Below are 17,296 nucleotides of genomic sequence, written 5' to 3'. Positions count from 1 at the left end.
TCTCTCTCTCTCCTCCCTCTTTTCCCCTCTACCTCATGGCCCTCTGAATTTCTGGATCATTGTTGCCATTGAGTCCTTGAGAATTACCCATCTTGCCTTCTTCCTCAGTGCTTGCTGAGGTTACAAGCATGACTGCTGTCACGATCAGCTCATTGTTTACGTGGGTTCTGGGGATGTGAACTCTGACCCTATGAGTGTGCAGCAAGCACTTCATCCATTGCTCTTTCTACTCCACCATTATTTTAAACATGTCATCCATGACTATCACAAAAATGAAACATAGCAATAGGATAAGGGGCTTGTATACCATAGACCTTGGAATAGTGGGCCAGGACATAGCTCTGAGCTTCTTCTCTTTTGGAATTCTACCATAAACTACAGCAAGCATAAGATAGTCCTAGATTTATGAGATCACCATATGACTTATGAAGATAAACACACCTACATGTATCAACATAAATTTTGATGTGCACACCCAGAAAACTTTTATTAGATTTAACTCATAAAAATGAAATCATCTTTTAAAAGCTTGGTGGCTAATGGGCTAGGCTCAGTGGTGAGCAGCATTTGTCCCTCTTGCACACGCTCTGGGCTCGGTTTCCTGTACCCACATGACTGCTAACAACTGCCTGTAATGCCAGTCCCAGGGGACCACAGGCTCTCTAACCTCCACAGGCACCAGGCATGTATGTTGTGCATAAAAATATATACAAACACTCAGACACATAAAATTAAAACAAATGACATGCCCTTTCAAAGAAAAAAGCCTATACATTTCAAAAACAAACAAACAAACAAACCTTGGTGGATAAATATATATTAGGAGGAAATACCCTTTACTAGAAAAATCCTATATATCTCTGGTGAATGAACTCAGGAAAGTGGTAAGAAAAAAAAATCCTCACAGATATGCCAACAGAAAACTCAAGTCGGGGCTGGCGAGATGGCTCAGTGGGTAAGAGCACTGACTACTCTTCCAAAGGTCCTGAGTTCGGATCCCAGCAACCACATGGTGGCTCACAACCACCCATAATGAGTTCAGATGCCCTCTTCTGGTGCATCTGAAGACAGCTACAATGAATTGCGGGGGCCAGAGCGAACGGGGCCATCCTGAGTTCAATTCCCAGCAGCCACATGATGGCTCATGGCCATCTATCTGTACAGCTTCAGTGTACTCATACACATAAAATAAATAAATAAATAAATCTTTTAAAAAAAAAAAAAGAAAGAAAGAAAACTCAAGTCAATCAGAAAGGAGGAGCATGCCAGGGATTAAGCACCAAAGGCCCACAAAGAGAAGAGTGATTTGGCCTGACATTCATACCAAGAATGGTAGAGTTGTGTCCAGTTACAAGGCCGGCTCTGTTCTCTCCCTCACACCTGATCGCTGAGGTAGTTATTAACACCTCCTTCCTTAGAACACAAACCAATGAACAATGAAGCTGAAAAGTCTATGTATGCTGTGTCTTCAGCATGGAACTGTATTTCAGAGAAACCAACGGAGACCGCAAATAACAGCACGCTCGCCACTTCAGAAAGCTGCAAAGTCATGGTGGCAGAATAAGGGACTAGAGCAAAACAAAGCCTAACAGATGGTTGACCCGACAGTAAGGTGAAGAGTGGGCATGACCCAGGAAGAAAGCAGCATGAGGAAATGCCTAAAACTAAGCACCCCCTCCACTGACTTGGCCCTGAAAGGATCTGATCTGACTTTCCTCCCCACTTCTCCTACAATTCTCACAGCTGTCAACTCCTCTTGACCCAAACTTCTCTGTCAAGACTCCACTCTGACTGGAATTCATGCCTTGCATGCACACAACTACTGCACTGGTTGCCAGACAGACACTTGCTTCAGCCTCATCCTGTCCATCATGTTCTAAGCTATCCCATGGCAGATCTCTCCACAGTATGCGCTGGCTCATGCCATGCCCATGTTAAGCAGGAAAACTTCCAGACAGCCACATTGACTGCATATCACACCTCTCTCTACTTCCACTGGCTTTTCCTGAGTCCAAGTTCCATGACATGTCTACTGAGGAAAAACTTGCCATTCTTCAAGGCCACTCAACTGCCACTCTCTCTCAGGGGAAGCCCCAGGTCCCAGTGCGCCATGATTTCTGTTACTGTGATATTCTAACTTTAACTCAAAGTTTAGTTTTTCAGAGTTGTTATTTGTACCACAGCACTGAAGCCTAGATACGGTCACCATTCACCTTTAACCCCCAGCAATCAACACAGGGGCCTGCCCCGATGTGGACGTCTTCCTTGAGTATGTTTTGTTGCTTGTTTCAAATGGTTTGGGAATCCTGGAACGTGAAGAGAACTCTCTTGCAAGTTTTGAAGTTGCTAAGGGGGTGGTGCAGACCTGCAGTTTACAATGCCTATGGCAAATGTAGTTTCTTGTAATTACATCTAAAAATGGTGGATCGATTCTCCACTTAACTCAATTAGGACATAACTCATATAAGAGGATACTGCTGACAGATTATTCTGTTAAGGGAAATTATGCCTAAAGATCAAAAGATCTGCCCTTTGCTATGGTGTCTGAAAAATTCTGCAATTTGCATGTGTACAATGAACTTTGAAGAGATAAGGAAAGTAAAACTGACATTACCTTCCCACAGTAAAAGTGTCCCTAATTCACCAAGTCAACAGAGGATGCCTTGCATGGATACATGTACATGCATGGATGCATGTATAAAGACCTGCAAATTATGACACTCTTAAACAATGACCATGTGAGTAAGGAAGGCTGAAAATATAGTTTAATTCCCCATGAAACACATCTTTTATTGTATTAATAATATCATCAGGCTTTAACATCTTAGGTATGTTCTTCTACATAGCCTTACCTAAAGTTGGGGTTGAGTACATACAGAGGCATGGTCCTGGAAGTGTATTCTGGGTTTATGAGGAGAACATATGGGGAAACATCAAATATGAAATGCTTTTGCCCTACCACAACACAATGTGGTTGGCCATAATTACCCATTGAAGTGTGTATAGTACACTCTATCTTCATTTGAAACACATTTGGGGATAATATTTTAAAATACCGTTGTCTTAACTTTCTCTATGCCAGATCACATATACTCATTTGTAGATTCTAACTACCAAATGTGAAAACTTTCAATCAAGGTATTTTCAGAGCTGGAGAGATGGCTCAGTAGTTAAGACCACTGGCTGCTCTTCTAGAGGTCCTGAGTTCAATTCCCAGCAACCACATGGTAGCTCAAGGCCACTATAAGGGCACCTGTTGTTCTCTTTCTGACATATGAGTATACACACAGTGAAGCACTCATACAATCAATCAATCAATAACTGGAAACATGAAGAAGTATTTTCAATCTTATATGCCCCAACTTAAAGAGAGGGAAACTAAGCTGTCAAATCTTCTTTGCTCCATATCTTTGTAGAACCCACAAAACGTTAATAATAAATTAGAAAACATCCCTTTAAATCTATTTCACTCCCTGATCAAAGTAATACAAAAATTCAATATACTAGTAAATATTCAAACAAGAGCAAGTTTTTTCTTTAGGTATTTTTTGTCATCATATAAAAGTATGCTGAGCATGGTAGCACACGCCTGTTATCCTGGTACAAGGAAGACCAAGGCAGGATCACAGCAGGTCTAAGGCCATCCTGAGCACCTACATAGCATGTTCTCAGTCAGCTTAGGCTGCAGAATGAGATGAATGAATGGGTGGATGGATCTGTGGATGGTGCAGATATCATAATGATTTATTAAACCATAAAACAGTAATGACCACTGAGTTTGCTAATGACAACTAATGATTTATTACAGTTAAGTTAGGACTTCATCTAAAAGATTAGATATGAAAAATAATATGAGGACCCACTATCCCTTTCTTAACATTATAATATAAAATTTCCACTTAAGAGGCGGCCCGAAGCAGTTGCTAGTCTTCAGGAGGAAGGTCCCTCTTGTCAAAGAAGCAGGTGTGGCTGCTGTGATCAGGGACTCTTCTGTCATGAATGCTTCAATGGCATCAGCAGGTGTGAAAAGTCCCCAGCCTGGGAAATGCATATTAACTTTCAGCTCCCTGGCAGGTTGCTTGTGAGACCTACCTCTTTCAGGGAAGGCAGGGAGGGGTATTCTGCTATACTTCCCCTGAAGCCAACCAGAATTCAACAAGAGGAAATTCCACAGCACCATCCACTGCCTGACAACAGCTTCATCTCAGAAACCTGACAGCCCACCTTCCCCACAATGCTCTGAACACACAGACTGTTCACCACGACCATGGAGGTAAGGGATGCTCCTGTTATCAGCACAGGAGGGCCAGTTACAATCTGGGCAATTTCTGAGCAGAAACTCCTGACTTATTTTGAAAAATCGCCAAGTCTCACAATATTGTAAAATACAAAACACTCAACACATAAAATCTTCAACATCCCCCCTCTGTGTATCGCATGATCCCAAGGGCTCCCATGTGACATTAAGACTTTAAAATCACACTGTTTTCAACCCAGAACTTGAGGCTTTAAAATAATTCAATTTTATACTGCAACTACTATTATTATTACCACCACCACTATCTCCTCCTCCTCCTCCTCCTCCTCCTCCTCCTCCTCCTCCTCCTCCTCCTCCTCCTACTACTACTACTACTACTACTACTACTACTACTACTACTACTATTACTATTACTACTACTACTACTACTTTGTATTCTTTCTCTTCTTTTTCTTCTTCCTCCTCCTCCTCTCCCTCTCCTCTTCCCCTCTCCCCTTTTCTCCCTCTTCCTCCTCTCCCCTCCCTCCTCCTTCCTCTCTTCCTTCAACCCTCCTCCACTACATTTATTCATTCAGGCAAGGGCATATGCATATGGAAGACAAAGGAGAACTTGAAGGAATCAGTTTCCTTTCTGTCCTGTGTATCTAAGGAACAGCCATATTTAGTGTGTCAGCCTTTACATGCTGAGCCATCTCAGCAACCTTAGCTTACCATTTCTTCCAGAAATGATTCAAGAGAGCAACGAAAACTACTTTTAAGGATATTTAAGCAGAAACTATGAGCCTGGCTTACCCATCATCAGGTCCTACAGCTACCTGGTAAATAAGGGCAGAGAGCTTAGTAGTTGTTATCAGCATAGATCCTCGCTAAAACATTTAGAAATAAGGAAAAAGATAGACCCCATGCCCAAATACAATATGGGTTTAATATTCCTTTTGCAAAATGTTTGGGGCTAGTGTTTTAGACACTACCACCACTACCCAGGTTTGAGGGTATCTACATACATTTGAAGCAACTCAGGGGTGGGAATCAAACACAAATTTCACTTAGTTTTCACGGGTGCCCTGAGAGTCAACATGATCTTGCAGCTTAGATATCAGGAGATCCGAGGGAAGATCAAGGTGCCTGCCTGCAACCTTCAATGTTTCTATCAACTCCATGGTTGCTGTTGCCATTCTTCAGCAACATCAAGACCAGCGGCTCCCCTAGTACCTTCCAGACCGGAGGGTTAGATCAGGGCTGCTGAGGTACACAGCTTCACAGACTGGACAGTTAGCAGGTTCTCAGATGGCCACAGTTATACACCCAGCCTCAACCATGGAGGCCAATCTAACAAATGCCCTTTGCAATACATATCCATTCTATCATTTCTGTCCCCCTAGGAAACCCCAACTAGTACAGACAGGGCATAAGAGAACATACGCAACGCTACAGCAGTTTGTTGTTTTTTATAGACTTTACCACCTCAGTGCTAAATGGCTTGAGCTTGAGAAAATCCAGGGCAAGATGAGTGCTCTGTCTATGTGGGCATGGCTTACCCCATATGCATGGGGCTGTTGAAGTGTAGCCTACTTTTGACAGTGTCCCTCTCAGACAAGAAAACCATCTCTGGGAACACATATCAGCATGGGCTAGAAACATGGATGGATCCTGTACAAAGAGGGCCAGCCAGAACTGGAGATTCAGGAAGGCAACTAAAGGTACAAGATCCCAAGATGTCTCAGGAGCCAGCCGACGGAATCAGAATGCAGACCTGAACACCCGATGACAAACACCCAAACTCTTAGGCGCTTATGTTTGGAGCAACTTCCCCAATTGTTCCTCGTTTTCTTCAGTAGCTCAAAATGCTAGGAAATTTTCTTATGCACTTTCTGCTTTTCAGTGCCAGAGATCAACTCTGGGCTTTTACACGCTAGGCACTGGGCTTTTACACGAAAGGCAGTGCTCTGCCCCTCAGCCCCACACAGTTTTGATGTCGGAAGGGATATTGGAGAGCAACCAATTTAACCCCCATCTATTTGAAGGAAGAAACAGATAAGTTCTAGGACATGCTCAGCAAGATGTGGACCTCAGGGGAATCAGCCACCACACCCCATTCCTCAAGGGTTTCTGAGTAAGAAGGCGGCACAACTCCCTCTTCAACTACTTATAGATAGCTTACGTGATACCCAACAATTCCTACACCCCAACCTCCTAAGTTTGTTTTTTTTTAAAGATTTATTTATTTATTTTATGTGTATATGAGAACGTTGTAGCTGTCTTCAGACACACCAGAAGAAGGCAACAGATTCTGTTATAGATGGTTATGAACCACCATGTGGCTGCTGTGAATTGAACTCAGGACCTCTGGAAGAGCAGTCACTGTTCTTAACCACTGAGCCATCTCTCCAGACCCCCTTCCTAAGTTTTTATACACAAGTGCAGCAAAATATTTATGCAGCCTCTACTGACAAATTCCACTTATGGTAACAATGGCAGACACCAGAGCACACTATCTACTCTTCAGAAATCCACGGTAAAGTATCTCCTGGAAACCTGTGTCTTATGACGACAACCTCTTTCTACATGCAAGTGAGAAGCTCTTCTTTCTCTTGGGAAACATGCCAAAGGCAGTGAGAAGAACAACCTGAAAGGGAAATTTACATTTTTCTGCTGAGTTATAAAAGTGCTTTCTCCTGACTTCCAATATACTACAAAACAGGGCTGTAGAACAGCCAGTGATAACAAAAGCTTTCATAGTCTCACTTTCAAGGGCTTTCAAAGAAAGCCACTCTGGGAACTTAACTTCCCTGGATTGGCCACATTAGACAATCAGCCAGTGTCATACCAGAGAAAGCTGGACTGCTATTTTAACCACACATTTATCTTTGTTAGGTTCCTAAGGCTGGGATTAAAACACCATAACCAAAAGCAACTTGGGGAGGAAAGAGATTATTTCAGCTTACACGTCTACGTAACAGTTCATCAAGGAGGGAGATCAGGGCAGGAAGCTGGAGGCAGGAACTGAAGCAGAAACCACTGAGGAGAGCTGCTTACTAGCTGGTTCCTCATGGCTTCCTCAGCCTGTTTTCTTAAGCCATCCAAGACCACCTCCTCAGGGGTGGTGTAGCCCACAGTACCATACCCACCTCAATCATTAATATCTCTCCCCCCACCGCCCCCCCCTACACACACAGCCCTACAAACTTCCCTACAAGCTAATCTAATTGGCTGTGGTTTCTCAATTAGGATCCCCACCCACCCCCTCTTTTCAGGCAATTCTAGCATGTACCAAGCAGACAATAAACTAACTTCCTAGGTCAACTCTTTCAACCAACTGTAAAAGGAGAAATCAAAACGAAGTAGTTCACATCAGATTAAATGTAGAACACTCCAGAGTCTGGGAGTGTGTATGTGCAAGTTCATGGGGGAGAATAGCTGTCCTGCTGCAGGCAGAACCTAGGTCTTGGCATATGCAAGGCAAGTGCTCTTTCACTGAGCCACGCCCAGATTCGCTGGCTCATCTTGAGTCACAATAAGACAAAGAACACTATTTGATCACTACCATTTAACTCAGAAAACAAATGCAAGTCTAAAGCACTCTACAGTGCTGTATACTTCTGAATCTGAATTTAAGAAGCATCTGCCCACATTCAAGTTTCTTCCATAAACACACAACTCTAGATGTTTTTACCTCGAATCAAATAGTGGAGATAAAATTGCATGCCGCCTCAAAACCTTTATCATAATGCCAAAGGAAGTAAGCAGCATGCTAGGAAGCAGACAGAGGAAGAGAGCAGCGGGTGCCAGGTCCACGGTACCTCATCCACACATCATCCAAACATACACCGGCTGAGTCTCCAGATGAATTTACCTACACATTTTTCATCTGATGTGGATTTAAAGAAATCATTCCAAAATCAAGGTAGTTGTGCCATATGCCGTCAATCTGCCAAAGCAAAGTATTAACACTCCTTTCCTAAAAAAATTCAGGTTAAAAGGTCTGGACGGAATGACAGAACAGGTGGGGGAATTTTAGTGCAAGCTCCCACACTGTCAGCCCCACGGTATTTTCTTCAGCTTTCAGCTTCCAAATGCTTCCTCAGGTAAGCCAGGCCCATGGACACATTTCTAAAAATGCTTCTTCGTGTCATAATCTTACCCTGCATGTCACTGCTCATAAAATGAAAGAGCTGCTTCTGGAGATGCGCATTTGAGAATTACACCTTTCCACAGGAAACAGGAGGTGTGAAGAAATGAAGGCAGAGCATCTAAAGGCCAAAGACGCTCTATCTGCCATTCTGGCAGACAAGGTGGGTTCTCTGAGCAGGGCAAGATAGGCAAGGAAGCCGCTCTTTCCAAGTTACAATAAGAAATCATGACTCTGAAGTAAGGGGTTCGGGGAATCTTGAGGAGTCCCTCTGTTGAAATCCTGCCACTTTCAAAATTTTTACCTTGACTAAATAGAAAACAGACCAAGGATAGCATCTGGATATCTCGGAAAAATTAAAGATAAAAGTGTGCATTTGCATCCATACAGTTCAGCCCATCTGAAACCAGTGAGCGTGTCTCAAAGGTAGGCTTAGAGCAGAATAGCTCTGACCATATATCAGTCGTCAATAAATTCAGAAGAAGAATTTTAAAAGTACGTTATTTCTAGAGACAATTAGACATAAAGGTATGGCTTAGATGTGGGCAGGCTCAAGCAACACCAGGTGCATTCTGGGATATGCAGTCTGTTCTCCTGGCGGCTACCCTCACCCCTGAGTCAGATATATGGGTGACACTTAAAGTACTAAGATCTAGTACAATTTTTTAAAATTATTTTTTACTGGTTATTTTACTTATTTACATTTCAAATGTTATCACCTTTCCCAGTTTCCCCTCCATAAACCCCCTATCCCAACTCCCTCCCTCCTGCTTCTATGAGGGTGCTCCCCCACAAATCCACTCCCACCTCACTGCCCTAGCATTCTCCTATGCTGGGGCATGGAGCCTTCACAGAACTAAAGGCCTCCTCTTCCATCGATGCCAGATAAGGTCATCCTCTGCTACACATGTAGCTGGGCCATGGGTCCCTCCATGCGTATTCTTTGGTAGGCTATTTAGTCCCTGGGAGGTCTGGGGGGGCGCGGGGGGGGCCTGGTTGGTTGATAATGTTGTTTTTCTTATGGGGTTTCAAACTCCTTCGGCTCCTTCAGTCCTTCCCCTAACTCTTCCATTGGGGTCCCTGTGCTCAGTCCAATGGTTGGTTATGAGCATCCACATCTGTATTGGTCAGGCTCTGGCAGAGTCTCTCAGAGGACAGCTATACCAGGCTCCTGTCAGCAAGAGCTTCCTGGTATCATCAATAGTGCCTGGGTTTGGTGTCTGCAGATGGGATGGATCCCTAGGTGAGGTAGTAGTCTCCAGTCTCTACTCTTTGTCCCTGTATACAACTTATTTTTAAGTATTTTTTTTAAATTTATATACTATGATGCAATACAAATAATATTAAGAAGAGAGAAAAGAGACCCAATAAAAGGAGCATGAAAGGGAGCAGGAATCAGCTGACATAAGAGGCTATTAGAAATGAGACTAATGAAGTTAACACATCTTTTATGTTTAATTATAAGTGTGTGTGGATGGGGTGTACCCTCAGAGGGCTGAAGAGGGTAGCCGATCCCTGGGAGCTGCAGCTGTGAACTAGCTGTCAATAGGTGCCAGGAAGGACACGTGGGGTTCTCTGCTGTCTCCCCAGCACAAAGTTAGAGCACTGTGACCCAAGACTAGAAACATTAGGCCACAACAGACTTGCTGAGGTAAGGCTTGTTCTAGTTTTAGTGAATAAACTTGCTTATGAAAGTTATGAAATACTTTATAGTTGGAAATATTCAATTTAAAAGGTATTTGGCCATTTATCAAACCACAGAGTGTATTGGAAGGTGGTATATTGTTAACAGGCCAGAATTTTCATCTGTTTATATGAAGAGGTTCAAACTCATGGCCTCAGAAAGCTAGGCATACATTCTGTCACTGAGCAAAACTCATAATCTCAGAAGAATAGAATCTATTTTTCAACATTTATTTACTTTGTTCATCAATTCATTGATGGATTCATGAGACACATCTCTAGCCCAGGCTGGTTTTGAACTTGCTGTGTAGGCAAGGGTAGCCTTGAATTCCTGATCTTCCTGCTTCCATCTCCCAGGAGTTACAGATGTGGGCCTAACACGTCAGTTGTGTGTGTTGCTGAGGATGGAAGCTGGCCCTTTGTAGTGCCAGGTAAGCAGTCTATCAACTGAAATCTACCTCAGGCCTGGAAACAGAATTAAAAGTGGGCAATTTGAACTCATGTTGCAACTTCATCGTCTTCAACTCACCAAGCCTCTATTCTTCTCATCAATAAAGTAGGAAAAGCAATAGTACCAATAATTCAGAGGTGAACTTATGAGCTGTAGCTCATAGCACATGGAATACCACACAGTGCTTGGAAATAAAGCTAAATGTGGGCTAAGTCCCACCCAAGACACATGTTCACTAAAATGCTGAAGGTGGCACTGTTGAGAACTACTTGGATGTTTAGAAAGAGGGTCTTATGTGAAACTTTGAGGTCACTGTCGTTCAAGGGGACTAGACATCAATCCCACTCACATCTGTCTGCCTCCTAGCTGATGGAGTCAGTGGTGTGGCCTACTACAGGGTTCTTCCATGGGGCACAACCCTTCCCACATGCTCAGACCTACCCCACCCAGAAGTATGAGCCAAAATAAACCTTTGAGCTTTTATTTTCTTTAGAAACTGACTCCTTCATCTCCATGTTATAGTAAAGTGAATCTGACTACTACACATGAAGATCATTTTTCTTCCCACATGGCTAAAACCTAAGGGAGAATGCGCTTCTCCAGAGGCAGCCAACATAATAGCACCAAGGATGCTCAAAGATGAACCACATCGAGGGTGCTCACTGGCAGAGCTATTAATGGATGGCTCTAACTCTGACATAAACCAGTTAAATTACAGATTAAATCAGCAAGTTTAACACAAAAGCCAGTTTAAAGGATGAAAAAAGGCCAAGATACTTGGAAATGGATAAAGACTGAGAATTTTAAAGTCAGTATTGTCTCCCTGGTGTTACTTCATGGTCCAAGCTTCTAAGAAAGCTGGTGTGCCTAACACGCTTTCCTTTGAGTCTTATGTGGCTCTGGAGGTATTCGTGGAAGACCCAACTTCAATCTGGATTTTTACTTATATATGGGAAAGTATCATATCCCAGAACATCTTTAAACATCATAATTTTAAGCACAAATTGTACTATTTAAAGTACACTGAAGCTGGCTATATCCTAAATGTAGCAGGGAAACATGAAACAGGGCTGACGGTGGGACCAGGTGTGCTTAGCACTTGGAGTCACACTATCGTCCTGATGATTATAACCACCACTAACTAAAAGCTCCAACTGTCACTGAGTTGAATTCAAAGTCTTTTAATACAGAAAAGAGGGGAACTCATTAGGTAGAGAACTCTATAACAGGAAAACAAAAAACAAACAAACAAAAACCCCAAAACGTTACAAATGTTGCCAACAGCAGCCTAAGGTCTGGGTCTGAGCAGGACCTCCTTGGAGGTCATAGAGGTGGGGGTGAGGTGGTTTGGAGATTATTACAGCACCTTCCCCTAAACTTAGCTCACAGATAACTAAAGAACAGATTCTTCTTCACAGCCGGCTGCTCAAGGGTACTAAGATATTATGTTTTATATATATATATATATGTGTGTGTGTGTGTGTGTGTGTGTGTGTGTGTATATGTGTGTGTGTGTGTGTGTGTGTGTGTATGTGTGTGTGTGTGTACAAATGAATGTGTATTCATGTTTGTGTGTAGACATGGACTTGAATATATGCAGGTTCACATGGGTGGAGGCCAGAGGACAACCTTGTCTGTCTTGTCCTGTCCTCAGATACTGTCCACGGAATCTCTCATTGGCCAGAGGCTGAGCTAATAAAATAAGTTAATTTTAATTAATTTGAATTTGAAAATGATTGAATGTATTATCCAAGAATGAAAAGAAGCTAAATGTCAAAAAAGCAAATATATGTTCCAGATTCTGTTCTGCTATGACTTTACAAAATCAGCCTCAGTGTCTCTCTCTCTCTCAATCTCTCTCTCTCTCAAGCTCAATCTCTCTCAATCTCTTAATCTCTCTCTCTCAATCTCAATCTCTCTCAATCTCTCATTCCCCCCTCTCTCTTTTCTCTCTCTCTCTCTCTCTCTCTCTCTCTCTCTCTCTCTCTCTCTCTCTCTCTCTCTCTCTCTCTCTCTCTCTCCCTCCCTCCCTCCCTCCCTCCCTCCCTCCCCATTCTCTCCTCTGGAGAAAGAGCTCCCATTTCTTAAAGAAGAAAAAGAGGTAGCAGAGGCCTAAGTTAGAAACCCTTTCCAAGTGGCTATATATGTCAGGTAGTCTTAAGAATATACCTAGCATGGCCACTAAATAAGAAAGCTAAGAGGAAAAAAAAAAATCAAAAGCCTCTCTCTCTCTCTCTCTCTCTCTCTCTCTGAGAAATCAATAAATTACTTACAAAGCCATAGACAGCAGAGTGAGGTGTTTTTATTACAGCTCTCTTCCCCTCCGCTAATTGGATAAGAATTTTTCTTGGAAATTTGCCAACTCTCAGTTTCATGCTAAATCTACTGCTGTTTAATTTCTGAGGGAGGAGGTAAATGACTCATGGATGTGTCAATATCCCATGGGAGGCCTCTGCTTTCACACCACACTGTGGCAGTATAGTCTTACCCTCTCAACTGTCTGTTAGCAGGCTCTGCTAAGTGCCTCCTCCTGCTTGTAGGTAGGTAGGTAGGTAGGTAGGTAGGTAGGTAGGTAGGTAGATAGATAGATAGATAGATAGATAGATAGATAGATAGAGATGTGAAAATGTTTTATAGTACTAGCAGCACATAATATATTTTTTTTAATTTTTATTTTATGTGTATTGGTCTTTGCCTGCACACATATCTGTGCACTTCCCACATATCAATGCCCATGGAGGCCAGAAAAAGGCATTGACTCTACTGCAACTATAATTAACAGACTCCAGTTGAGAGCCACCACATGGGTGATAGAAATAAATTCTGGGTCCTCTGTAAGAGCAGCTAGTGCTCCTAACCACCGAGCCATCTCTCCAGTCCCCAGTATATAATTTAGACAAGATTAGTGAATTAATAATTGAAGTTTAAACAAGAGAAACACAATTTACCCACTATCTCTATGTATCCCCTATGAGGACACAATGTCATCTAGGGACCTGTATCAATCCTGGCCTTTCCTTTGGGAAGTGTGCAATACTGAGCACTCTTCTGTGTGGTAGAAAAAAGGCTTGTTGGACATGTCACCATTCCCAAGAAAGACAATATTCTCTTCAAGGTTGTATACCAATATGGATATTTACAATGTGAGAAGAGATAGATAAATAAATGTTGGAGAAAGGATCATAAATCAGAGCACACTGTACAGTGGAATATTTCATTGTTTAAAAAATGTTCTCTAATAAAATTCAAATAGAAAAATCTTCATAGTAGAAGAAAAATGTTAAAATACTGAGTGTGCAGGCATGCAGAGCCAACACAGAAAGGCATATGTGCATGTGCATGCGCACGTGTGTGTGCATATGCCTGTGTGTGCATGCATGAATGTGTGTGAGCGCGTGTATGCATGTGTGCACATATGTGTGTGTTCATTCATTGGTATCTCCAACCAAATACTAATCAAGTCTAATGCCTCTTGGCCATGAGATCCGATAAAAGGCTATCTGGAGTGGCGTGGCTACCCAACACTGACATCTCCATGCAGGAGACTTTACAGCATCCTACTCTCCTGGTTTCCCAGGTGTTTCACCATGACAGATACATATTATTTACTACAAAGGCAGAAGTGCATTTGGTTAATTATTCTAAGCATCTCAATATGCCCCTTGCATGCCGTGCTCTGCCGCAGAAGTGGGAAGGAGGATGATGGCTCCCCGGAGCCTCAGCAAGCAAGAGTCTGCATATAAATGATTCTGCCTGTCTGAATCTAGTGGTGGGAAATTTCCTAATAATTCTAAGCACTAAGGCCTTTCCCGTTTCAAACATGACAAAAGCAGATCTGCCTGCTGGAACTACACCTAAGTCATGTGCCAAAGATACTGTGTCACCAACAGAAACCCAAATACACTCACACCACAAGCCTGCCAACTGTGACTGGATGAAATTTAAATATTTTTTCAACTATAAACTTCATTGGCTTATAAATTTGTAAATAAGTGAATTCTGACAAAAATTAAATGCCAGGAGGTGTTTGGCTTCTTTGGGCAGTTTACTTCAAGTCCTCACAGACTCAAGCTGCCCTAAACAAGAAGGAAACCTCATGTGGTTCCTTGGAAAGTCTTTAAGAGTAAGGCTAACAGCTAAATCCACGGGTACCAACAACCCAACGCAACATTTCCTTCTACATTTGCCCTTTAAGACTCTTGTTGGTTTTTATTATTACATTGTCATTGTGCTGGCAAAACTATATATGTATTTCCCATGTTTTTTTTTTTATTTTCACTTGAACTAATACATTACTTCTCTATTAAGAGACAAGAGTTTGTTGGAATGTAAAACACAAAGAAACTTCACTAGGAACTTTCACAGAGATGCAAAGAGTAAGTCAAGCTACACCCACTTTGACAATAATGTAACTGGCATTGTGTGGTAACACCTTCCCATTTCTCATGCCATGTTGTGTGAAATTACTGGCTACAGTGAAACACATTCACAGACTCTTGCTGTGGAGATATACCCATGAAAAATGAAAACATGGCTTAAAGTTCCTTAAGAGATTAGAGACATGGCAGAATGGGAGAGTAAGGTTCTATAAGACCGGGTAAGGAAGGGCACTAAAAACAAGGTTAATAGACTAAAGTGTATTTAACGGGCTAAGTAACAGAGGTCAAAAGAGCAAGTTGCACTATGACCAGACAGCACACTTTCACTTGGAACAAAGGAAAACTCAGGTTAAATGATGAAAGAAACAGGTTAAAATGCCACAAAGTGTGATTCTATGCTTCTGAGTCTATGAAGTTGCAAGTTCTTAGATACATTTTCTAAGCCAATGTAGAGTTCTGCTCATTTGTGCATAAAATATCTCCAGAAGGCCACACAGAAAGCAGGAAGAAGAAATTCCTAGGAAGAGAGAACAGAAAAACACAGAAACAAAAAAAGAAAGGTGCTTTATAGGGAACGCTTCATGTTCGAGTTTTTCTTCAAAAGCTTTTTATAGCTCAGCGTTAAAGATCTTTCCTGAAGTGTTAAGGCTTTGGCTCCCATCCCTGGTACTGAGCGAGACAAAAGGGGAGGAGCATAGGCATGAGAAAGGGGAGGGGCATGAAAAGGGGGAGGGCATAGGCATGAGAAAGGGGAGGAGCATAGGCATGAGAAAGGGGAGGGGCATAAGCATGAAAAGGGGGAGGGCATAGGCATGAGAAAGGGGAGGGGCATAGGCATGAGAAAGGGGAGGGGCATAGGCATGAGAAAGGGGAGGGGCATAGGCATGAGAAAGGGGAGGGGCATAAGCATGAAAAGGGGGAGGGCATAGGCATGAGAAAGGGGAGGGGCTACCTCTTTAATCCTACGCATATATTATCATTTCAAAACACAGAGCCACAGATGACCACACTCAATATATAACACTGAATTTCATCAGAAAATTTTAACAAACTATACATTAGTGTCTCTACGCATGGATGAGAAAATCACAAACGCTAGCTCACACAGGGCCACAGCATATGCCCAAGGAGCACATGGCCACACTTGAATGGCACCAAGGACAGAAGCCAAGAGTTATAGAAAGGAGTGGAGATGTTTACCTTCCTGTCGCAGGTTTTGGGACTTCCAGCGGTATTCTGCTTGAGAAACCCAGCTGTCGTGGACCAACGGGTGGGGTTTTTCCTGGAGGGCTCCTCGGAGGAAAAGTTGTTATCACTGACAGACGTGGAGAGGCCAGTTAAAGCTGGGTCGCTGCTCCGGCGGACGTGGAGAGGCATATCTACACACGCAAAGAGAGGATTGGACTTAGCAGAAATGAACAACCAAGCTGGGAAAGATGCATTCGATCCAAGGACTAATATTTTTTTATTTTGTAATTTAAAGTTTAATCACATTTATTTATTTCCTGTCTATGTATATGTATGTGGGTCTGTCGTGTGGAGGTTGGAAAACAGCTTGCACTAATTGAGTGTCTCCTACCATGTGGGAATCCTAGGACTGAGTTCAGATCTTTAAACTTGAAGGCAAGCGCCTTTATTTGCTGCGTGGTCTTCTTGCTAGTCCAAGTAATGCTTTTAAAAAGATACAAAGGGCAGGCACTCCAAGACAGATCCTACTGGGGCTTCAAGGATACTTCAAGTTTTAATCATTACCTTAAATAACTCCAACAAACACCTGCACATATCTTTAATCCCAGCACTTGGGAGACAGAAGCAGGTATATTTATGAGTTTGAGGCCAGCACAGTCTACATATTGAGTTTCAGATAGCCAGGAATACATAGTGAGACCTGTTATCAAAAGACCAACCAACACCAACAGCAACAACAACAAAACAAAACTCATAATATGTCTAACAAAACAGTTACAGGAAGCAGTAAGCTCACTTTCAACCCAATCAAAGCCCACAAACAAGCCAACCACGGAAACACCAAACTTAACATTTGCATCTACACCAAGAAAACTTGGTAACAGTACCACAAGCTGGTCAACACTACCCAAGCAAAAAAATACTCGTTAGTTTAACACTGGTTGTAGCCACAACCAATTTAACAGGAGGAACACATACATGAAAAATAGGGGAGGTAATTCTGATTTTTAAGTGTATAATTTACCTGTGACAACTGCCATTACTTAATTTTTTGTTTGTTTTTTTTGTTTTGTTTTGTTTTTTGTTTTTTTCCAAGACAGTGTTTCTCTGTGTAGCCCTAGCTGTCCTGGAACTCAACTCTGTAGACCAGGCTGGCCTCAAACTCATAAATCCGCCTGCCTCTACCTTCCAGGTGCTGGCATTAAAAG

The 17,296-nt window shown here is 42.4% G+C and overlaps 1 protein-coding gene across 19 annotated transcripts in view; it reads right to left on the bottom strand.

Annotated features, from left to right (window-relative positions):
- The window catches only part of Pard3 (par-3 family cell polarity regulator), a 555,587-nt gene that overhangs the window by 294,601 nt on the left and 243,690 nt on the right, over nt 1-17,296 (bottom strand). For all 19 annotated transcript variants that reach the window (XM_031341867.1, XM_031341876.1, XM_031341877.1 and 16 more), the window contains one exon: nt 16,101-16,279. In XM_031341867.1, coding sequence (XP_031197727.1) covers nt 16,101-16,279 — 179 coding nt within the window. The remainder of the gene's footprint in view (nt 1-16,100; nt 16,280-17,296) is intronic.

Source organism: Mastomys coucha, unplaced genomic scaffold (assembly GCF_008632895.1).
Source record: "Mastomys coucha isolate ucsf_1 unplaced genomic scaffold, UCSF_Mcou_1 pScaffold22, whole genome shotgun sequence".
NCBI classification, from domain to species: Eukaryota; Metazoa; Chordata; class Mammalia; order Rodentia; family Muridae; genus Mastomys; species Mastomys coucha.
This window is presented reverse-complemented; position numbering and strand designations above follow the sequence as displayed.